The following is a 24,847-nucleotide window of genomic DNA, read 5'->3' on the forward strand; positions in this document are numbered from 1 at the left end:
AATTCAAGACATATTGGAGCCAGTAAACTTAGCTCTATTTCATGGATGCACATAAAGCTCACATCAGCCCACCTCCTAGGGGACATGTTTGTGGACATGGAGAATAGAATGGCTGGATCAGTGCATCCACCACCCTTACTGGGGAAACAGCTTGAAATTCATCACCCAACAATGTGGGATCATTTTCAAACATGAAGGAGAGGTTGTTATATTAAATAGGGATGCCCTTGGGGCTTTCTAGGTGGTGCTAGTGGTAAAGAATCTGCCTGCCAATGCAGGAGACGCCAGTTTGATCCCTGGGTGAGGAAAATCCCCTGGAGTAGTAAATGGCAACCCACTCCAGTGGGTTCTTGCCTGGAAAATTCCATAGACAGAGGAGCCTGGAGGGTTATAGTCCATGGGGCCAAGGGGAGTCAGACATGACTCAGCCACTAAGCGTGTGCACACACACATATGCACAAATACAGGGATGCTTTTCGACCTATTCAAATTCAAACTGGCATTATTTAGGGTACTCTGACCTGTTCTAACCTGTATTTTCTGAAGGAACAAGGGAAAGTGAACATTTGTGATTTTTTCTTAACTGAGGAAACTCTGTCTATGGTCTTAAAAGATTATGTCATATCCTTGCCTTCGTAACTGAAAATAAAACAAAGGAGTGGACATGTATTTTTAGTTGATTATCAAAACACTTAGCTGACTTCAAACAGAATTTTCAACATTTTTACTCAGTTCTAGTTGTGAATGTACTTTTCCATGAAACTTATGTGACATTTTAAATTTTGCTTGGTCACTCATTTTAAAATACAAATAAATTCTGTGAAAGCTGTTTATGGTCAATAGTTTCTCCTAGACTAAGGCAATATTTTTCCTTTATTTTTAAATGCATTCTCAAAAGAGAAGAGGCAAATAGTGAGGCAAAAAAGAATTAGTTATATCTCCAATAATAAAACTGAGAAAAGGTTTATTATAAGCTCCTTAACTGATTTCTTAATTGCTAATTTTTCTTAATAGTTATACCTTAATTTACAAACAATATCAGGGTGTGTTGATTGTCACTGAGTCAATAGCATAATTTTCTTCCATTATGCCCAGGAGGAAACTTTAAAGCAGTTCAGCTTTGCCCAGTCTTTAAACTCTCGAATTATTCTGTGAAATGGCCATGGATCTTTTCCTCCACTTTCTCCAGATTCAAATGTCTAAAGGCTGATTGTTAATTGTATTCAAAACTGTTTCTGCACCGTTTTCCAACATACATTTCCTTCATTTTACTCCAATTCGTTAAAAAAAAAAAGATGCAAACTAGTTTGACCTAATAATGATATACAATAATAGGTGTAACTTGTTTTTTGAATTATAGTCAGTAGCATAGAATGATGTGTTCAAGTCAATATTTATGTATGAAGTATGTGCAGGTCTTTCTGCCAGTACAGATTATATATTCCCTGATGGGCAGGAACTATGCTTTGTACTTTTTTTTTTTAAGACTTTTATTTTCTTTTTTTGGATGTAGATAATTTTTAAAGTCTTCACTGAATTTGTTACAGTACTGTTTTTGTTTTATGATTTGGTTTTTTGGCCACAAGGCATGTGGTTCTTAGCTCACCAAGCAGGGATCAAACCTGCACCCGCAGCATTGGAAGGTAAAGTCTTAACCACTGGACCAGCAGGGAAGTCCCTGTACTTATCTTTAAATCTTCTAGCCTAACATACTATCATGGCTCAGTACATATATGGGAAATAAAAAATGTCCATCTTCTGTCACCTCCAAACTTTATTCTCTTTACTGTGATTTGAAGTTTATGTGGGAGAAATGGTATTTCTAGGACGGTGGTTTGAAATCCTGGCTGGATTCAGTTGTGGGGGGTGGTGGAGAGAATGTGATCCTCACTACCCAGACCAGTTTACATATCTGAATGAGATCCTGAGCATCAGTATTTTTTAAAAAGACCCTCAGTGGTCCCACTCCAGTGTTCTTGCCTGGAGAATCTCAGGGACGGTGGAGCCTGATAGGCTGCCATCCATGGGGTCGCACAGAGTCGGACACGACTGAAGCGACTTAGCAGCAGCAGCAGCAGCAGTAGTTCTAACATGAAGCCAGGCTTGAGAAGCATTGTTCCACACTAGAGCAGTGGTTCTCAACCTTGGCTCCACATTGCAATCACCTGGAAAAGGACAAGCATCTTGGTTCCTGAGCCTGCAGCAACTGAAATTCTAATTTCGCTTTTCTAATTTCACAATTCTAGTTCTAAATTCTAATGCTTCACTTTGGAAGCATTGTGGAGCTTCCAAAGCTTGCCAAGTGACCCTAGTATCTCAGCAAGACTGAGAGTCGATGACCTAGAGCAGTGATTCACAAATATCAGGTGTATCACAGTTATCCAGTTGTTGTTGAGTTGCTCAGTTGTGTCCAGCTCTTTGTGACCCCATGGACTGCAGCACACCAGGCTTCCCCATCCTTCACTATTTCCCAGAGTTTGCTCAAACTCACGTCCACTGAGTTGTGTTGCCACCCAAACATCTCGTCCTCTGTTTCCCCTTGTCCTCTTCTTGTCCTTCCTTGCCTCCTCTAGAATCATCTAGAGAGCTTGTTCAAGCAGCTTGCGGGACTAACCCAGGGATTCCTGATCCATTAGAGGTAGGGTGGGGCCCAAGGTTTGAATTTTTCTACATAGTTGCAGAGTCCACCATTTCTGCTATCAGGCCCACACTTTAAGAACCACTGATCTTCTTTCCTGCAAACTTCAAGGTATTTATGAACCCCCTTAGGGCGTGTTTAAATATAGATTTTGATCCAGTAGGTCTAGAGTAAGACTCAAGAGTCTGCATTCCTATCAGACTCCCAGGTGATGCCAAGGGTGCTGGCCCCTGGATGACCCAGAAAGAACATAAAGGGCTTTCCAGAAACCTACAGTCATGACTGTGTGAGTCCTTGCTCACTGGCCCTTGATGTTTGCAACGGCTGAGGATGTGCGGTAAGAAGTTGGGGTGGCAGGTTTGGAGGCTGTTTTAGATCAAGCAGCATCTGTTTCGAAGGTTTTCATATTTGGAAATCTGTTTTTCCCTACTCATTTCTTTGAAAGAGATAATAAACGTCTTACAACTAGAAATATTGAAAGGATAAATGATCTCTGTTGTTTAGTGAATGAATAAATGTCAATTACCACTACACAGCCAAAAAAACTCATCATTTTGTTGCAAGTCTCTATGCCCAGTGAATCAGACAGGGTCTTAAGCAGTGTATTGTTATTTGGGAAGATTTGAAATTAAGTCTAAGAAGTTCACAACACAACATCCCAGTAAAAATGTCAACCCATTAAAAAAAAAAAGTTGAAAAGGTTAATTATTAAGTTCACATAAGAAACAGGCAAGAATAATAACACAAGCTCTGGAAATTAATGGCAAAAGCCATCACAATATTGTAAAGTAATTATACAATTAAAATAAAATTTTTTAAAAGAGTCGTGAAAGAATGTAGCCCCACTAGATAACAGAGTATACATAAACCCTCAATAATCAAATAATAAAGTTTTGTTTAATGCATTTACAGACACATAGAATAGAAAGTCTAGAATTAGGACCAAATTAGTGTGAGAATATATGATCTGACATAATTATTTGATAAAGGCAAGACCTCAAATCTGTGACGAAATGATGAGTTCTCCAAGAAGACAACTGGATAGACATTTGGGAAAAAATTAAGTTGTATACATACCCCATATCATATAACAAGATAAATCCCAAGTGGGTCAAATATTTAATTTTTAGAAATTAAACCATTGTATACACATGGCTGATTTATACTGTAGTACAGCAGAAACTAACACAACATTGTAAAGAAAGTATACTCTAAAAAAAAAAAATTAAACCATAAAATACTAGAGGGAAAACAAGAAAATTCTCATATAACTTTGAAATTATTCAAAATCCAGAATCTACAAAACATAGATAAATTTGACTACACTTCCCCCTTGAGCAACATGGGTTTGATCGCACAGGTCCACTTACTTGTGGTTTTTTAAAAATAAATAAATACTACAGTACTCCACAATGTTTAGTTGGTTGAATTCAGAGCTACAGAACTGAAGATATGGAGGGCTGACTATAAAGTTATACATGGATTTTCTGGAGGGTCAGTACCCCTAACCCTCACTTTGTACAAGGGTAAACTGTATATAAATATCAAAAGCTTCTGCAAGAAAGAAAAGCATAAGAAAATCAAGATACAAAGAACTAGAAAAATATGTCTAATTCATGTCACAAAGTAATAGCTCTAATATGTAAAGAGCTCCTAGAAGTCAATAAGAAAGAGACCAACAGACAGTATCTTTTGTGAATATAAAAATTTATAAAATATAGGAATATATAGTTCACAGAAAAATTAATACATGTGGCTATTAAACATATGAAAACATATCCAACTTTGGTCATTTAGGAGAAATGCAAATTAATACTATATTGGGATTCCATTTTTCATCTATAATTAAACCAATAAAATTCCCAATTTTTTATTAACCTCTGGACAAAAAAAGTACAGTCGAGCTGGTGAGAGAATAAATTGGACTAACTAGTATGGAGGACAAATTGCTAATATCCACTTAAAATACAAATACTACACACACTCCTGAGAAAGCAACGCATAATGGCCAAGAATACAGGCTTTCAAGCCACGTTGGTTAACACTGCCACCTGCTAGCTGTCTGACCTTGGGCAGGCTGTGCAGCCTCTCTATGCCTTAGTTTTCCTCATCTTTAAAATGGGGATAATAATAGCACCTTCTTTCCTCAAAGGATTATTAAAAAGATTAAGTAAATTAATATATGGAGAGTGCTTAACTTGATGCCTGGCTTATAGTAAATGCTCTATAAGTGTTAGTAATTATTATTTTTTAAATTTGACCCAACATCTTCCTCTCCCAGGACTGTATCCTTGTTATATGTGTTTTGAAATAACCCTGTATAAAATCATTCATTTCATCCTTACTTCTAATAGCAAAAGATTGGAAGGTACCCAGATGTCTATTATTTGGAAAATCTGTAATAAACTATGGTACGTCCATATACCAGAGCATCCTATAGCTTTAAAAAAAAAAAAAAAAGATGTTCCCCATGAACCGTTATGGACAACCTATCAGGATTTATTATTACTAAGACAGAAGTTAAAGTTGTAGAAAAGTGTATATAGTGCAAAAAAAGTGGGAAGGAATAAAAATATACATATTTTCTTGATATGTTTTTAAAATAGTGAGAAAGAATACATAGGTGGTTAATTGTAGAGGATGGGGCAGAAGTAGAGTGGGAGCATAATTCTTCACTTCATGCCTTTACATATGTCTTACTTTTGAACCATGCTTACGTGGTTGCAATATCTAGTGTTTTGTGGGAACCCTGGTAACTTTATACTCCCTGATTGCTCAGGGTCACCTAAATTGCACTTCTGCTTGAAAATAATGGCTCAGAGTAGAACCACTGATTTTTTTAATTTGATTTCTCCATGACCTTTTCACCATTTTTCATAGATCTGTTTATCTTACATTAAAAAGCACTGGAAAAATCACCTTTAGAATGCATTATGAGATCTCAGTCACATGATGTGCAAGACAAGGAATTGATATAAAAACCAACACACGCTAGAGGGCACCTAAGTATCACAGTCAGCCAATACTTCGCTAGTGAATATTCAGTGCTTGCTTTTATTCAAGACTTGTTTAGTAGCCAGAGGTATTTGTCTGAAACTCACTAGAATTAAGTCAATTTATGATCTACCATTAAAGGAAATTGTCTCTTGAAAAGTGAGCTACCTTTCTATCTTGATTCTAAAGTGTGACTTTGAAGACTGATGAAGGTGAAATTTATTATGGGCTCAGAAAACAGCAGGAAGTGCTTTATACATATTATTCTGTCTTTCCCTTATAATTTCTTCAAGAAATTACAGATACTTTGCAGTGTGCATATAGAAAGGTTATTCCATTACCTATGGCCTTCAAAACAATATAAGGTCCCTACATAGAATCCACTACCCATTCTGAGCACCAGCACATCTTTGAGGCTGTTGCTGAGGCAGCAGGTCACTCAACCAAACGTATCTTTATTGAGTACCAGCTGTATGCTAAGTACTCTCCTCAGTGCTAGTGCTATCACAGGAAATAAGAGATGTAGAGTCCAGTCTTCAGGAAACTTACATCCAATCACCTGATGAGAAACATCTAACAAAATAATTTCGGGTAGGATTCAATACCTCAAAGGATATTGAATCAACTTTCTTTAATAAAGGTATAACTGGGATGTTTAAAGAGGTGCTTAGGGAAACTTTCACTTTCTGAGAAGATATGGTTTGAGACGTGAATGGGTAAGAAAGAGAAGCCCTGGGTAAAGCCCTGGGCAAAGAGCTTTGGTTGGTCCCAGCCTTGGAAGGGGCTACACAATATAGTGGGAAAGGGGATGAAACCAAAACAGAACACTGGTTTGGGAGTCAGACTATCACAGGTTAGATGCTGGCTCTTCAATGTACTAGGTCGTACCATTAACTAGACATTTGAGCAAGTGACTCTTTAAACCTTAGCTTCTTCACCTGTCATAGGGGGTTCATTTCTGCCTTGGAGGGCTACTGGAAGAATGTATACAAAGCTCCTGACACATGGCAGACACTCAGTGAAGGGAAGCTGTTATTAAACGGGTCATTCCTTAAGTCATGAGAAAGGAAAGGAATCCACCCTGAAACCAGGTCCTTCTAAACGGCTTTTTTTTTTTCAGGCTACAGTGTCTGAAAATGAAAAGCATATGACTTCAGGTAGAGTAAGAACAAAATGTTGCCAAAAGGATCACATCTGTAGACCTTAGCTTCCTAGGTGGTACTAGTGGTAAAAAAAAAAACCCACCTGCCAACGCAGGAGATGCAGTGAGGTTTGATCCCTGGGTCAGGAAGGTCTCCTGGAGAAGGAAAAGGCAACCCACTCCAGTATTCCTGCCTGGAGAATCCCATGGTAAGAGGAGCCCGGCAAGCAACAGTCCACAGAAGCACACAGAGTCAGACACGACTGAATGGACTTAGCACGCACACAGACTCTATAAGCCCATTCTATGATGTGACTCCCAAAAGACTGTCCACTAACCAGGCTGTCTCCTGAAGGTCCCCCCATCAATCAAACACTGCCCCGGGGATTACAGGACCCTATAGTCTTGTACTCATTGGCAATATTTCTTTAAGAAGTTGCATTTGGCCTCAGTTAATGTTTCAGATATTTACACTTGGTGACAAGGAACTTAGTGAATATTTGACGCTTTGGTCTCGAAGTGCAACTTCATATCACAGCTCTTGAAAATCTAACTTTTCCACTGCAGTCACAAGTGTTCTTCTTGGATACAAATCTGATCATATCAACCAGCTGCTTAATGAGGGTCCCTGTTAATTTCAAGATAAGAGTCAAACCCTCAGAGTGGTACTCGAGGCCCTTTGTGAGCTGGCCCCTTCTGCCAGTTTAGCCTCATCCTTTGTCTCTCCTCCCCTGCATCCTATGCCCCAGCCGTACTCTGGGAACTCACGGCTCCCTGAACCCAGCATTTCCCCTGGCCCTCGGTCCAGGCTGATGAATTACCCTTCCCTGTCCTGTTTCCTTGGGAAAATCTCACCCTCCATTTTGAGATTCAGCCCAAACTCATCCTTGAACACCCACCATAAAACCCCTGACACCATGCGGCACTATTTAATGTTTGTGTCTGTATGTCTTTACATGACTCTGAGCTCCTGAAGGCAAGGACTGGCTCATCTCTGAATTCCTAGAGCATGGCATACAGTAAGCACTTTCTACATCTTTTATGAAGGAATGTAATTTTTAAATACTTGAGGGGAGGTGGTTCAGGTTTTTATCACTCTCAAGTGAAAAAAATTTTCACAACTGAGGAGTTCATGCTTCTGACTTAAATAATGGAATTTGGCACTGAAAGACCACATTTGAGCGCCATCATTATTACAGCCAGTTATTACCTTTGGTAAATTAAGTCTTGAATGTTTACCTTCTTCTACAGATCCAGTTATTTAGATGGCCAAATAAGATGTTATATGTGAATGCTCTGCATAATTATATAGGCTTATATAAATGTTACATTTATTACTGAATGTTTGTTCTGAATTTAGTCCCCTGTTGGATAAAATTAATATCTAATTGATATAATGATCTCCTTTTCTGTGGTTTTGAATATCATGGTTTAAGAAATCTTTGGTTGTCTATAAAATTAAACTTCTATTTAAATTATGATCATCTTTTTCTAATTATATTTGGTCAGAAACACAGAATGCTTTTTTATAGAATTCTTCCAGTTTGGTGGTGTTTTTGAGTCCTACGTCTCATACTGACAAAAAAAATATTCTTCTATAGAGTAGGTACTTTGTGTATATTCATTGATAGATTTTTTTTTTAATTTGCCCTATGCAACCACAACAAGAGCACTTACTTATAACAGCATAATTTAAATTGAACTTTATGGTTTTTCAATACAAGACGTTTCTTAAGGCATCTTTCTTGTATGCGCTAGTCAGCACTTATTTGTCTGATCTATAGAATGACACTTCATTAATTCAGCATTACTGAGGAGGGACCCATGAAGAGACAACTTTCCTCATAACTGAAGCATGCCCTTTCAAAAACCAGAACTTTAACAGAATGAATCATGTCTAAGGATAACTTTGAAAAAAACGTGTCTGGACTATTTGCAGGAATAGAGATGCAGACATAGAAAACAGACATGTGGACACCAAAGGGGCAGGAGGAGGGTGGGAAGAACTGAGAAAGCAGCGCTGACATATATACACTGCTGCTGCTGCTGAGTCGCTTCAGTCGTGTCCGACTCTGTGCAACCCCATAGACGGCAGCCCACCAGGCTCCTCTGTCCATGGGATTCTCCAGGCAAGAACACTGGAGTGGGTTGCCATTTCCTCCTCCAATGCATGAAAGTGAAAAGTGAAAGTGAAGTCGCTCAGTCGTGCCCGACTCTTAGCGACCCCATGGACTACCATGTGTAAATTGGCCAGCTCGTGGGGCGCTGGTACATAGCACAGGGGACTCATTGAAGTACTCTCTGATGACCTAGAGGAGTGGAATGGGGTGGGAGGTTCAAGAGAGAGGAGATATGTGTACACATATAGCTGATTCGCTTTGCAGTACAACAGAAATTGAAACAATAGTGTGAAGCAGTTGTCCTCTAATTAAAAAGAAATAATGTGATAATGTGAGAATAATGGAGAATGTGATAATTCTGTGCTCTCTTACCCAGGCCACAGTGCCCTGTTCTGCAGTAAAGTCGAGAGCCATGGTGATGGGCACCATCCTTTGCCTCTTTGCCAGATGCCATGTTTCTGTGGTCATTTTTGCCACTCTCAGAGTACATCCTCTTTAGGAGCTTCTGGCCAAGCAGGAAGCAGACATGTAAACAGGACCAAGTGATAACTACTGTCCTAGAGACACATGTGGCCCCAAAAGAACCCAGAAAAAAAATGCCCAGGTCTGTCTGGAGAAGTCAGAGGGGGCTTCATGGAAGAGGCAGTCATTGAACTGAGTCTTTAAGGAGAAGAAGGTAACACCGAGAAGGCAATGGCACCCCACTCCAGTACTCTTGCCTGGAAAATCCCAAGGACGGAGGAGCCTGGTAGGCTGCAGTCCATGCGGTCGCTAAGAGTCGGACATGACTGAGCAACTTCACTTTCACTTTTCACTTTCATGCATTGGAGAAGGAAATGGCAACCCACTCCAGTGTTCTTGCCTGGAGAATCCCAGGGACGGGGGAGCCTGGTGGGCTGCCGTCTATGGGGTCGCACAGAGTCGGACACGACTGAAGTGACTTAGCAGCAGCAGCAGCAGAAGGTAACAGGCGGAGGTGGGCAGCAAAGAGACCTCAGGCAAAGGGAGCACGTGGGGTGCTAAGAAGGTGCGAGAGGACACTGCTAAGTGGAGACCTGCGAGTATAGGAGGAACCACTATGGTGCTGGGCAGGAACTGGCAGTCCATCAAGTCAAGTGGTTAAAGCAGTAGGACAAATGACGTAAAATATCTCACTTTCACTCTGCTACTGATAAGTCACTTCAGTCGTGTCCGACTCTGTGCGACCCCATAGACGGCAGCCCACCAGGCTCCCCCGTCCCTGGGATTCTCCAGGCAAGGACACTGGGGTGGGTTGCCATTTCCTTCTCCAACTTTCACTCTAAGTATATAAATATACATTAACTCACGAATTTATTTTTTCCCCACTAAGGGGCCTAGTGCGTATTCTATGGACTGGAGTTTTGCGACATCTTTCTCACATCAGTTTGAAAGATCTATGGTTTCCACTTCCGATTTCTTGAAAGCAAAGTATTAATAAAAACTTAGCAAGTGCTGAGAAACAATCTAAGAACATAACCTTTTTAGATTTTTGTGACTGTGTCCCCTAGTCTCTTACACACACAGACACACACCTCACCTGGTTGTGATATTGGGTCATTCTAAATTATTCAACTCAGTCTTTGTGAAAACAGCTCTCTGTTCACACTCAGATTTCTCCAGATTATCTGATTTTTAAATCAAATTCATAATTTTAACAACATATACAATAGGAATAAACAAGTAAAAGACTCTTGGTAAACACGTAACTCAACTAGTGGAAACAGACATATCAAGGCATAATATGAGTGTTTGCCTATGGGCTTAAGTTAGGCTGTCTTAAGAAAGGACTGGAGAGTGTTACTTAATCAAGTGAGTTAGTGGAGGAGGAGGACTAGATTGTATTGTGGATGACTGGATTGTGAGGATGGAGGTCCATATTTAGGCTAGAGAAATGGGCATGGGCCTTTCACGTGGGCCCTTAGGTGCCATTTTAAAGGAAGAACTGTCAGAATATGGTCCCTGACCAGCAGCATCAGGACCATTAGAATTGCAAACTGGGAACTCAGAAATGCAAAGTCTCAGGCCCCAGCCCAGATCTCCCAAACTGGAAACATCAGGGTGAGGCCTTTACATCTGTGTTTTTGTTTTGGTTTAGGGGCTGTTTTGGCTGTGCCGTGAGGTACGTGGGATCTTAGTTCCCTGATCAGCGATCGAACCCGTACCCTGGCAGTGAAGGTACTGGGTTGTAACCACTGGACCACCAGGGAATTCCCTACATCTGTGTTTGGTTTTTTTTTTTAAAGGTTTATTTATTTGGCTGCATCAGGTCTTTGTTATGGCAGGCCAGCTTAGATGCTCTGTGTCATGTGGGGTCTTAGGTCCCTGACAAGGGATTGAACCCAAGTCCTCTGCTTTGCAAGGAAGATTCTTAACCACTGCACCACTAGGGAAGTCCCTACATCTGTGTTTTAACAAGCCCTCCAAGTGATTCTGACATGTGCTCAAGTTTAAGAACTATCGTGCTGAAGAGTTAGGCCTTTCCTTTATGTGACATGGAATCACCAAAGGGTTTTAGTCACAGAGCAATCTGAATCCTGTGACGGTCCAGAGGTCACACTTACATATCCTTAGCTGTGTTATAGGGAGTTCAGGTTGCTAATCAACCCTCGCTTACGTTTCATGCCACATTCCTAAAAATCTCTTTCACATTCTTGAAAATGGTTGTTGGCGTCATTCATTTGCATACAATTATTAAGAGCTTCTTACGTGCCAGGCTTTATCCCAAGTGCTTGGATATATCAGTGAACAAAACTGACAAAAATAAGGGCCAACTTCCTATTAGGAGGAGGCAGACAATAGACAAAATAGATAATCAGCGTATTAGCAGGTGATGTAAGTGGTGAGGAGAGACAGGAAGCAGAGCAGGGACAGGGAATGCTGGGGGTGGGGGTCACCATTGTAGACAGGTCACGGAGGCAGGAGAGCAGAGCTTTCTTGGGAGAGGAAACAGCAAATGCAAAGCGCTGAAGAGAGGAAGGGCTAACGGGCCTGGAGCCAAGCCAGCAAGGGAAAGGACAGACAGGGGATCCTAGCTTCTACCTTGTATCGCTGACAGCCGCCACCTGGCTTTAATCGAAAACCACAAATCTAGGCAGAGAAACAATAGATTAGATGTGTTCTGATGTAAATGGAGCAACCAGTGAGCAATGTAGATGAATCTTCTCACTCAGTAACGTTTACTGAGCACGTATGTGCCAGGCACATCCAGCGTCACCACATAGCTCATGGGAGTAGTGCCCCTGCAGCCCTACAGCCCGGCACAGAGTCCCTCCTTTTCCTGCCCTCGTGGGACTTAACATCTAGAGGCAAGGCAAACATAACGACCAGGGTGAAACTTGTCACACACAGAAAAGGACAGAACACTAAGACGGTGGTACATCTGTTATAACCTCCTAGGGGTATCAGGGAAGGCTTCCTGGAGGAAGTTATATTTTGGCCAAGAGTAGACCAGTGAATGGGATTGGTCAGAGTAGGTAAAGTGAAGAGTTTCCAGGCCAAGAATGGCGTGTGCATGGACCCAGAGCATGTGGCCCAACAACAGACCTGAAAACATACAGTCTAACGAGAGCAGGAGGAACTAAAGAGGCAGAAAACAAAGAGGAAGTAAAGAGCCTCTGATGAGCGTGAAAGAGGAGAATGAAAACGTTAGCTTAAAATGCAACATTCAAAAAACAAAGATCATGGTTCCATCACTTCATGGCAAATAGAAGGGGGAAAAGTGGAAGCAGTGACAAATTTTATTTTCTTGGGCTCCAAAATCACTGCAGATGGTGACTGCAGCCATGAAATTAAAAGATGATTGCTCCTTGGAAAGAAAGCTATGACAAACATAGACCGCATATAAATAAGCAGGGATATCACTTTGCTGACAAAAGTCTGCTATGGTTTTTCCAGTAGTCATGTATGGATATGAGAGTTGGACCACAAAGAAGGCTGAAGAATTGATGCTTTTGAACTGTGGTGCTGGAGAAGACTCCTGAGTGTCCCCTGGACAGCAAGGAGATCAAACCAGTCAATCCTAAAGGAAATCAATCCTTAATATTCATTGGAAGGACTGATCCTGAAACTGAAGCTCCAATATTCCGGCCACCTGATGCAAAGACCTGACTCACTGGAAAAGATCCTGATGCTTGGAAAGTTTGAGGGCAGGAGGAGAAGGGGATGACAGAGGATGAGATGGTTGGATGGCATCACCAACTTGATGGACATGAGTTTGAGCAAACTCTGGGAGATAGTGAAGGACAGGGAAGCCTGGTGTGCTGCAGTCCAGTGGGTCACAGAGTCGGACACGACTTAGTGACTAAACAACAACAATGAGAGCAGGGAGGAGAGGCTGAGTATAGAGGATGTGGGAGCTTATAAACCTTTTAAAGGTTAAGGGCAAAGGAAGTGCACTGAAGGCTCTTTAAGTAGGTGACTGGCATAATTCATGTAGGGTTGTAAGAAGCTCAAGAGTCTTATACAGAAATTTAATGTAAAAATAATATATTCGGAGATCTCAGTGTCATCAGTTTCTGAGTAGATGCATGCTAAATACATTATGAAGTGATCTATAGCAGCAGTCCCCAACCTTTTTGGCACCAGGGATTGGTTTCGTGGAAGACAGTTTTTCCAGAGACCGAGGGTGGTGGATGATTTCAGGATGATTCAAGCATTACATTTATTGTGCACTTTATGTCTATTATTATTACATCAGCTCCACCACAGATCCCGGAGGTTGGGGACTCCCTGTTCTATAGGATAGAGAAAGTGGCCAGCGGCAGAGCCAAAACATTTCAGGTGTTTTGTCTCTAAATAGCTGAATAATTATTACAAACGCCCAGATAACTCAAACTTCAAACAACTGTACTAAATACCCTTGTCGGAGCCCAACAGCCTGACGTCCCTGCCCTTCTGCCAGCCACAGAAGAAGATATGTAATACAGGCAGCAGCAGTGCTGACCTTAGCAGGTCCAAACCGACACAGAGCAGTACGGATTAGAAACAGGACAAGTTAACACTGCACATCACTCATCAGCCAAGTTCACAAACAGACGCACGCTCAGTCCACTGATTATGCTCCTAAGGGAGGGATTCAATAACAGATGTGCTGGAATGATGCTAAGCAAACAGCAACTTTGGAAAAATAGGACCCTCTGGCCGATTTTAATCTGGATATATGCTTGTCATATGTCATAAATACCATCAAGGAATGAGAATAACAGGGAACCTAATAAATTCACACGAGACTCCCCCACAATAACTAAACACAAGGTTATTAACAGAATATAACGGAAAGGGGAAAAAAGGACGCAAACCTTCAGTGACTGCAGGACCTCACAGTGATACTGTATTTAAACATGTTTCAGTGAATGTCTCTGTGGGTACACGCGGATCCACATAGGGCTCTCGGTAAAGCATCAACTTGTTTTGTGGTGCCGATTCCCTAAGAACCTGATGAGTTTCTTTGAGACAGAAGTAGCCAGCCCAATCTAGCTCAGCTGTACTCAATCTGAGTTGCTCTCCTACATACAAACCCTCACTTCAAAGCCAGGAACATAATGTACAATTTTTTAATGGCTCTAGACCCAGGCACTCAGGCGCTCTGCTCTGCGCCTTACCTCAGTGTAAACACCTAATCAAGATTGCCCGAGCTTCAACAATAGCAGCCAAATGCAATTCGAGAACCACAGGCCTTTGAAGTCCTCCCAGCAAAGGCCGGTTTTCTAGTCCGGGATAATGACATGGCATGATTGCTGTCTTTGTTGTATCTTTTCAGTAGAGAAGCAATTATAGGTCCCAATTTAACAGAATAGACATTACACAGCTTATGATGCTCAAAATGCAATTTCATTTGATCATTTTCTCGATTTGATTGGTATTAATAGAATGGCTCACCAAGGGGAAAAAAAAAGAAATAGCTAGCAGAGGTTGTGTCCCATTCCACTTTCAAAGAGATAATGTAGAAGTATGCTTTATCCACCCGGAGACTCACTGGGGGGATTCACACACCGAGTTCTACCAAAACAGCCTGTGGATGGAAATACTGTACATCTTACATTCTCTGGGGAAGGCAGTGTAGGACAATGCCTGTATATTTTTTCATCTATAAACTTTTTATCCCCATTAAGGGACCCCATGGTTGTTTACCAAATAATATCACCAGTGAAAAACCAAATTAACGAAGTCCCCTTTACAAAAGCTAGGGCATCAAATCTCCTCGTGGCAGATCTAGGAATAAACCCAGCTTCTCCCAGGCTCCAGCTTGTCCAAGACATTGCGTGTTTGAGATTGAAAACAGGATTATTTCCTCGCCTGCTTAGGCAGCCTATTTTAGATTTTTCCCCCCCCGCCCTGTCCCGACTGTCATTTCTCCTCCCTGACAGAGTTGATCTCTCTTTCAAATGAGTTGTGTTTCTGTTTCACATCACTGGCAGTAAGGGATTGAAGCCTTGGAGAAAACAATGACAAAAGTTGCAAAATCTTAATACTTTTATTGTCATCCCGGGTTTCTGGAAACAGTGAAGGGCTGAGAGATTGAAACACGAGAAAGCGGCTCCTGACCTTGAGCTCTATTATAGCATTTTAACTCCAAACTTCCCATCTTAGCACAAGTTCAACTGTTGCATGGTATCCTGAAGTTTTCCACTTGCACAGTAGGTAATTACTCAAAACCAATTGATTACTTCCATTTGTAATAAAAAAACAAAAACTCCATGATCCAACAGTACATTGTGTTCCTGTGTTAGCAGTGAGAATTCAAACATGAAAAAGGTTTTACTTTCATTTTTTTCCCTTTTTACAGATCAACCTTTTAAACATTGAAACTTTCACACTATTTGAGTTGGGCAGTTGTGATCAGGAGGCATTCAGATAGAGGGCTGCACCCCAAACAAACAAAAAACAAATTGTCTTTCTTGTGCCAGAGAAGCTACCCTGAATAAGGAGTGAGGTTATCATCACTGTCAAACGCTTTGTTGTTCATTCGCTCGGTCATGTCTGACTCTCTGCGACCCCATGGACTGCAGCACATCAGGCTCCCCTGTCCTTCATCTCCCAGTACTTACTCAAACTCATGTCCATTGAGTCAATGATGCCTGCTTACTAGTTAATATTTAACAAGTATTTTTGCCTTTCTGCACTGAATACTAGTCTGCTTGTGTAAGTATGAAGTAAAAGTCAGCCACACAGGGAGAATTTAAATGCAACCATGCAGATCCTAAACCCCAATGCACTTTCTGAAAGACGGATTGAGTTATTCTGTGTTATTTCAAAGGGCAGAGGGATAGAAATTACAAACATATCATTGCTCTTATAAGGAACAGCCTAATAGAATCTGGGCTTCCCTGGTGGCTCTGACAATAAAGAATCTGCCTGCAATTTGGGAGACCCGGGTTCGACCCCTGGATTGAGACAATCCCCTGGAGAAGGAAATGCCTTTCCACTCCAGTATTCTTACCTGGGGAATTCCATGGACAGGGGAGCCTGGCGGGCTACAGTCCATGGGGTGGCAAAGGGCCAGACACGACTGAGTGACTAACACTTTCATTCATAGCAGTTAGGTTTCTCGAAGATGGAAAAGAATGTTCATCATTAATGAAACAGAGATTCAGAGATCTAACATTTTATTACACCAGCAGGTGGTTGGAAGGACTGGATCTCCCACAGCAAGGGATATTCACAAGCCACCTTACTCTGCCTTCCTCTCTCCATCTATACAAATACTGACAAGCAGATTCTCCCGCCTGTCGAAGTGGCATGTGATTAGGCAGTGAGGGGAGGAAGGTCGACCAGGGATGCATGGAAACACCAGAGGGTGTGCTGGGTTATCTTCAGAATCTCTGCCACCTTTAAGATTGCGGAACTTTAAGTCTGTTCTCTGAAATGCTACCCAGTGGCTAGAATTCCATATAGCGCAAAGACAACCTAATTTCTCGACTTAAAACAGGTAGCTAGGGGCTTTCCCTGGTGGCTCAGTGGTAAGGAATCTGCCTGCAATTCAAGAGCCACAGGAGACCTGGGTTCAATCCCTGGGTCAGGAAGATCCCCTGGAAGAAGGCATGGCAACCCACTCCAGTGTTTTGTTTTTTTTCTTTTTATGGTTTTCCTTTTTATTTAATCAAAGACAGTGGATAAATATAAATACAGCTAATTACTTCAGATCATTCTTTATATTGTATACACACAGGCCAATGAACATAATCTTAAAAGAAACCTGCAGTCAGCAATGAAATGCATACAGCTTTCCCTTCCCTCGCTCAAAAAAATTTAAAAACACACAGACTTAGAATTGCATCCCTGGTGGCTCAGATGGTAAAGTGTCTGCCTGCAATGCGGGAGACCTGGGTTCAATCCCTGGGTCGGGAAGATCCCCTGGAGAAGGAAATGGCAATCCACTCCAGTATTCCTGCCTGGAAAATTCCATGGATGGAGGAGCCTGGTAGGCTACAGTCCATGGGATCTCAAAGAGTCAGACACAACTGAGCAACTTCACTAAAATTGTATCAACACACGCTCTCCTGTGACAAATGATCCAGACATAAATACTAGGTGCAAAGAAACTATATGCTAACATATGTATAACCTTTGTCAGTGAAAATCAGAAGCAGCCATAATGATTAATATATATTCAGTTACTGATAACTAGCTGTGCCCTAAAGGGCATTATCAAGACAGAAATTGTGCTGCAGAGAAAAGCTATACACAGTGAGAAAATAAACTGCAAGATTAAAGCATGCATGTTTAATACTGGGGAAAATCACAGCCCTCCAAAATTTCTCCACATTTCTTATAAAAGCCCTCTGCACTCAATTAAAATTAAAATGATCTTAAAAGGATAATATTCGCAGAGTTTACTTAAGTCGTTTCAGCCACAGAAACTGCATTGGAAACAAATGTTCAGAGTAATTTTCAAAACAAAAACAAAAATCTATTCTTTGATGACATTCATGATTAAAGGTCTATGCAAGATATATTGTTCTATGTTCCCAAGGACTAGGGGAAAAAAACCTGGTCAGTTTTTAGTTTGCAGATAATCAAAGGATTTTGTATCCCAGCAGTTCAAATCTTCTGGATCTTTTCACCAACAAGTACTGGATTTTCTTTTCTGATTTTCTCAGCAGCCATCAGTCTTTAATTGTAAGAGCAGTTGTGTACATCTGAGTAATGGTGTACACTGCAGTAAACATTTCCACCTGGCATTCAAACCCAGTAAGTCCCACTTTCTTCCTGCACATGAAACAGAGATTCTTTTTCTGTTTTGGTTTTTCAAGAGACTTGGTTTTCTCTTCAGACGGCTGCTATGCTGTTTCTGATACTGCAGTTTGCAGGTCATCTGTTTCCAGTATTGCTTTGTCCATAGATGTACTGTCCACTTGGGGAAGACACTACAGATTCTGATAAAAGTGACTGATGTGATACAGGGCTTGGCTACATGGATGAAGATGTAGCGTCTAGCGCTGACTGAGCTTCTGGGACACTGCCATCTGTGCTCTGGGCTGGTAAAGACTCAGACAGACTAGAGACAGAAAGTACAGGGGGGCTTATTCTACCATCACTATTCTGAACTACTATTTGAAGATGTTCTTTATTGCGCACTGAACACATGCCATTCGTACTAGGGTTTCCATAAAATCTGCAGCCAGCAGAACAAAGCACAGGCACTTGGCTGTGATTAGTTTCTTAAGCCACGTTCCCCTGTTGCCCACCTGGTGACGGCTCGCTCTGCCTGACACGCTGCCCGCTGCCACCGATAGCCACCTCTGAATGGGGACAGGTGAGGCCGCCGAACCCTGCTCACTCCAGGCCCACTGCCACTGGCCCCTCGCTACTCCAGTGTTCTTGCCTGGAGAATTCCATGGACAGAGGAGCCTAGTGGGCTACAGTCCATAGGGTGGCAGAAGAGTAGGACATGACTTAGCGACTAAACAACAGCAACAAAATTTGACTTCAAAACACCAATTCTCACATCATCCCTACAAGAGAAAACATTGTTTATTCCTATTTTCCTTGGGAATAATCCGGGTACCTAAGCTACCTGAGATGAATGATTGAAATGAACCATAGGTAAAACGTAACACTGCAGGACCTCTTTCGAGAGTACAGACTAAAATGAATCCAGTTAACATGCTGTCTGTGTTTTACCCCTGCAGATCTCCTACCCCGTCAGAGTAACTGACAAGACGTCTATTCAGAATGCCAGAGAGACTGGAAATGTCGCTATAGACCCTGAAGACAAATGGCATCAAAGAGCCCAACAGCTAAAGGTCACTTGCTAGATTGAATTTTAAGTGTGTTTCAAGAGTTACTGCTGGATCTAAGTGATGGTCTGTGGCTGACATCTTATCACTTAAGGGTTTATTCTTATGCCTGAGAATAGTTACCTACCTTCTGATGGGTAAGACGACTTCTGCCCAGATGGGCCATTACTTGCTCAGACAGCCAACCCTACCCACTTTCCCAAAGTTCTCCTTCCTAGAGGAAAATCATTACATTACTCTGCAGATATTCAGAGGAATGGCCTGGAAACAATACGGCAGGTCCAAAACACTGTCCGATCCTATACTGTTCCCAAGTCTGTTTCCTGGGGACTTCCCTGGCGGTCTAGTGATTAAGATTCCATGCTTCCATTGCAGGGGGCCTGGGTTTGATCCCTGGTCAGGAAATAAGGTCCCACATGCCACACAGCATGGCAAGATTAAAAAAAAAAAAAAAAAACAGGTCTATTTCCTTTTGGAGTTATCAGTCACATAGTATCCCTATGTGATGGCGGGGGGAGGGGCACAGTCCTTAAAAATGGATGGGAAACCCCAGAGCCTCAATAAACCTTCACTGGCATAACATGACAGCCTATTACCTAGTAATTTAGCATGATGACATCCCTTTGAGGGCCATGGGTTTACTACTTTGAAATCACAATGTTGTTTCAGGGAAGATTTTCACGAAACTGTCCTCACTGACTGTTTTTCTAGAAGAATCAAGAAAAGGTCTAGCAGCTGATTTCTTCTTGAACCAGTATATAGCGTTATGTGTAGTAGTGATTCTTGGACCTCCCTGGTAGCTCAGACAGTAAAGAAGCCACCTACAATGCAGAAGACCCCAGTTCGATCCCTGGGTTGGGAAGATCTCCTGGAGAAGGGAATGGCAACCCACTCTAGTATTCTTGCCCGGGAAACCTGATGGACAGAGGAGTCTGGCAGGCTACAGTCCATTGGGTCGGAAAGAGTCAGACACGACTAAGCAACAAACGTTTTCAGAAGGAGAAGCCCTTTGAAATCACCCAGCCTACAGAGCCTGTTGACATCATTAGTTAGAATCATGTTCAAAGGAAAAGCAATAATAAGAATAAAGCGCATTCCTGGGACTTCCCTGGTGATACAGTGGTTAAGACTCTGTGCTTTCAATGTAGGGGGCATGGGTTCAATCCCTGGTCAGGGAACTACGATCCCACGTGTTAGGTAATGCAGGGGTGGAGGGGTGGGGGGGTGGAGGGGTGGGGGGGTGGGAGGCGGGAAGAAGAAGAAAGCTCATTCCAGTTTCAGAAACATTAGAGAAGAGGGACAGCTCAAATCATCTTTTTTTTTTTTTTTTCCCCCACCACAGTGGCCTCCAGGCTACTTTCAGAGTTGCAGAAAAAGAAATGAACTACAAGGGCCATCCCAGCTGCAAAATGCTATGAATCTAAGATCCTTTATCTCTAGTTAACTTAAATTACTATGGAAAACACACTTGAAGCATGTAAGATTCTCACAACCTCTAGTTTTCACACTTGTCACTATGAAAAATTGGAGGCATCTCAGCCAATGATAAAAGAATCAAGGTAAAATTGGGGTGCTTGATGCATGGCATGACCCTAGGCAGAGACAACAAAAAACTTTGTAAGAAAAAAATCAGAAGAAAGCTGTTTCATCTCTGAGTGCCCTAGACTTACTTGGTTCTAACCCACTCCTGAGTGAAGACAGTAAGAAGAGAAACATCTAAAGATTGTTGGACCCAGAAAGATGGCTACACAGAGCGGCCCAAGGAATGTTTCCCTTTATTTAGAAAGGATTTCCTAGCTGCCCGCTGCACCCAACACGCTGACTGGATACTCAATGTACAAACCTCCAGGCTGCCTTCCTTATTTTTTTCCCTTTGGCCCCACAGCATATGGGATCTTAGTACCCCGACCAGGGACTGAACCCATGCACCATGAATTCAAACTGCAGTGTCTTAACCACTGGGCTGCCAGAAAGGTCCCCAGGATGCCTGCCTTTCTTCTCTCCAATTACCCAGCTCCACTGCCTTTGCTCTGGTTCCCCTCCTCCTGCCTCTCCCACCGCATCCTGTCATGCCTGTGGTCAGGACCACTCCTCCAGGGTTTACCCCGTTTGACCTTTGTCCCATTAGCTGCTGTCTGTGTTTCTTTTGTACCAGCTACTCTCTAAGTTCCTTGATAATTCCCGTAATTTTGTATGAATTTTTCTTTCCACTTCCTAGGACATTGCTTTGCCCAAAGCTGATACTTGATATTTAATGGTGTACTCAGTCACTCAGTCGTATATCACTCTTTGCCATCCTGTGGACTGTAGCCCACCAGGCTCCCCTGTCCATGGGATTTTCCAGGCAAGAATACCGGAGTGGGTTGCTATTTCCTTCTCCAGGGGATCTTCCTGACCCAGGGATCGAACCCACATCACTTGCGTCTCCCGCATTGGCAGGTGGATCTCTTACCACTGTGCCACCCAGGAAGCCCAGTGGTGGATTAGAAAACCATTTATAGGTCATTTACTGAATCTTAAGTGAAAATGGGCCTCATTTGAAATCTGTTTCTTAAAAGGTGACTTTCAAAGAATCTACACATCCTTTAATAAACATACTCTAACCATGAACAACTCTTACTATCATAGAGATACCTCTATATGAAATCAAAATAATTCAGACAATAAATAATTATTGAATACCTACTATGTTCCAACCAGCAGCTTTTAGGTGCCTGGCCCCAAAGATATAGGTTTTTTAAAACTCTTCAGAAAAAAATAGAAATAAAACTTAACAAAAGACCCTTTTAAAAATGGTTCCTACCCTTAAGGAGCTCAAAACAGTTATGTAGTCATCAGAATTCAGTGATATGAAAGTCAGCATAAAATGCAGTATAACTAAAAGAGCACCTAATTCTGCCCTAAAAAGATGGGAAAAACCTCTCGAAAAGGCATGGCATCTAAGCTGACCCTGGAAAGTGAAAGTGAAACTGAAAGTGAAGTCCGACTTTTTGTGACCCCATGGACTGTAGCCTACCAGGCTCCTCTGTCCGTGGGATTTTCCAGGCAAGAGTACTGGACTGGATTGCCATTTCCTTCTCCAGGGGAACTTCCCAACCCAGGGATTGAACCCGGGTCTCCCGCATTGTAGACAGACGCTTTACCCTCTGAGCCATGCCAAGCAGACAGATGAGAGCAGAGGAATGAAAGTGGGGGGAGTCTAGTCTGCCCTGAGAGTTTTGCCTGGAGTTCAGTGACTAAAGGGGAAAGGTGTGAGGAGGGGACAGAGGCTGGGCAGGCTAGCCGGGGGCCAGGAAAGGCTCTCTATGTCAATTAAAAGATTTTTGGCAACTAAACACTTGTGCCACAACTACTGAGCCTGTGCTCCTGAGCCCAGGAGCTGCAGCTACTGACGCCTGAACTTCTACAGCCTGTGCTTCTCAGCAAGAGAAGCCACCACAGTGAGAAGCCTGTGCACCTGTGCCACGAAAAGGGAGGAATGTATCCAACTCACAGATGCAAGTCTCAAATGATTCAGACCAACTAAGTGATGATGGGACCAGCAATAACAGTTTAAATGACAGAATGTGTATTTGTGTGTCTGTCTACATATGGACAGTGAGTGACCCACAGAGAGAGAGAATGATGAAACGTGCCAAAATGTTAAAAAGTGAATCAGTGAAGATATCTAGGAGTTCTCTGTGCTATTCTTGCCATTTTTTTCTGTAAGTTTGAAATAATAGTGTAAGTGTGAAAAAACAGAAAATTAAAGAAAGTGGTACCATAGGATTTAGCAACTAAGAGGTGGTTGGTGGCCTGAGCAGAGCAGTTTCCCTGGGGCGGTGAGAGTAAGGGTCCACGTGCAGTGTACAGGGGTCAGGATGACAGCGGGGAAGATGAAGACCAACCTGCAGTTTAAGATGCTTGGCGATGGATTACAAGATGAGATGTTTGGGGATTTTTTTGTTTGTTTTTTAATTTTTACTGGAGTAGTTGCTTTTTCAATATTATAGACAACTTTGCCGACAAAGGTCCGTATAGTCAAAGCTCTGGCTTTTCCAGTAGTCACGTACAGATGTGAGAGTCGGACCATAAAGAAGGCTTAGCACTGAAGAATTGATTCTTTTGAATTATGGTGCCGGAGAAGACTCTTGAGAGTCCCTTGGACTACAAGATCAAACCAGTCAATCCTAAAGAATCAACCCTGAATATTCATTGGTAGGACTGATGCTGAAGCTCCAGTACTCTGGCCACCTGTTACGAAGAGCTGACTCATCGGAAAAGACACTGATGCTGGGAAAGATTGAAGGCAAAAGGAGAAGAGGGCAGCAGAGGATGAAACGTTTAGGTAACATCACCAACTCAATGGACATGTCTGAGCAAACTCTGGGAGATAGTGAAGGACAAGGAAGCCTGGTGTGCTACAGTCCATGGGGTCGCAGAGTCGGGCTTGACTTAGTGACTGACCAACAACAATAGTTACTGTACAATGTTGTGTTAGCTCCTGCTGCACAGCAAAGTGAATCAGCTATTGTGTACATGTATCCCCTTCTTGGGGGGATTTCCTCCCCATTTAGGTTACCCCAGAGCACGGAGTAGAGTTCCCTGTGCTATACAGTAGGTTCTCAAAAAGAATCATCTGTTTTCTAGATAGTAGTATATGCGTCAATCCCAATTTATCCCCCACTCCCACTGAAGAGATGAAGTTTAACCAGAGAATGAGGTCAAGTAAGGAATTGTTTCTTTTTTTTTTCTTTCTTTCTTAATAGAAGAGCTTTAAACATTTACTTGCTTGCTTCCCTGGTGGCTTTACAAGGTCTTTACCAGATGGTAAAGAATATGCCCACAATTCAGGAGACCTGGGTTTGATTCCTGGGTTGGGAAGGTCCCCTGAAGAAGGGAATGGCTACCCACTCCAGTATTCTTGCATGGAGAATTCCATGTACAGAGGAGCCTGGCAGGCTATAGTCTATGGGGTTGCAAAGAGCTGGACACAACTGAGTGACTAACACTTTCACATGCTAGAAAGGATAAGAAACTAGAGATATAGGAACAGAAAAAGAAAGGTGATATGCTGGAAACAAGGTCCCTGAGACCATTTAAGCCTGTGTATTTTCACTTTAAAAATGAGATGGTCATTCTCATTATTTTCTGTATAAGGCCTTACCCATGCTTGACATCTTTATCTCGAGTAATCCATCGTCCTTTACCTGTCCATGAGGTTCTATCACCCTGAATTGTTTTGTGCTCTCCTGTGAATCTTTTCCAGATCCCATTTCTGTTGTGTACTCAGAAATGTACAGAATACTTAGCCAAGAGTCGGAGCCCAGGGGGCCAGTGTAAGAGGGCACACTTTCACCTGCAGAAGAACCTTCCCAGGAGAGAAGCATGTGGTCAAAAGGAAAAGACGAACGTTCCCCGGTTAAGGAAGGCTTCAAAGGGATGAAATAGGATGTTTTCCTTCTTCTCTCTAAAATAAAATAACTCTTGCCTCTCTAGATAAGAAATGACGGTGTGAAAGATATGTAGCATCTTTGACTTGTTAATGTCAAAGTTCTCGTAATCCCACCCTAAGTTATCTTTCCACCTTTCCAAAGAGCTATTCATCGGGTTTTGCCTCCAATGCTTTCAGCAGAACTATGATGCATTTATTCACCCAAACACAAAAAATTAGAGCCAGTTAATGTCTTCTCTAAATTTTATTAATATTATTGGA

At 42.1% G+C, this 24,847-nt stretch overlaps 2 protein-coding genes and 1 pseudogene across 14 annotated transcripts in view; 1 reads left to right on the forward strand and 2 right to left on the reverse strand.

The window, feature by feature from the left end:
* The window catches only part of BSX (brain specific homeobox), a 180,427-nt gene that overhangs the window by 107,574 nt on the left and 48,006 nt on the right, over positions 1–24,847 (reverse strand). The window lies entirely within an intron of this gene.
* The window catches only part of JHY (junctional cadherin complex regulator), an 80,804-nt gene that overhangs the window by 29,632 nt on the left and 26,325 nt on the right, over positions 1–24,847 (forward strand). The window contains exon 4 of the mRNA XM_086339684.1: positions 19,045–19,158. Within this exon, the coding sequence (XP_086195810.1) occupies positions 19,045–19,158 (114 nt within the window). The remainder of the gene's footprint in view (positions 1–19,044; positions 19,159–24,847) is intronic.
* LOC147357629 (AN1-type zinc finger protein 6 pseudogene) lies at positions 17,954–18,865 on the reverse strand (annotated as a pseudogene).

This window comes from Bos grunniens, chromosome 15 (assembly GCF_055505025.1).
Source record: "Bos grunniens cultivar Pamir isolate PY7600 chromosome 15, Bosgru_T2T1.0, whole genome shotgun sequence".
Taxonomy (NCBI): domain Eukaryota; kingdom Metazoa; phylum Chordata; class Mammalia; order Artiodactyla; family Bovidae; genus Bos; species Bos grunniens.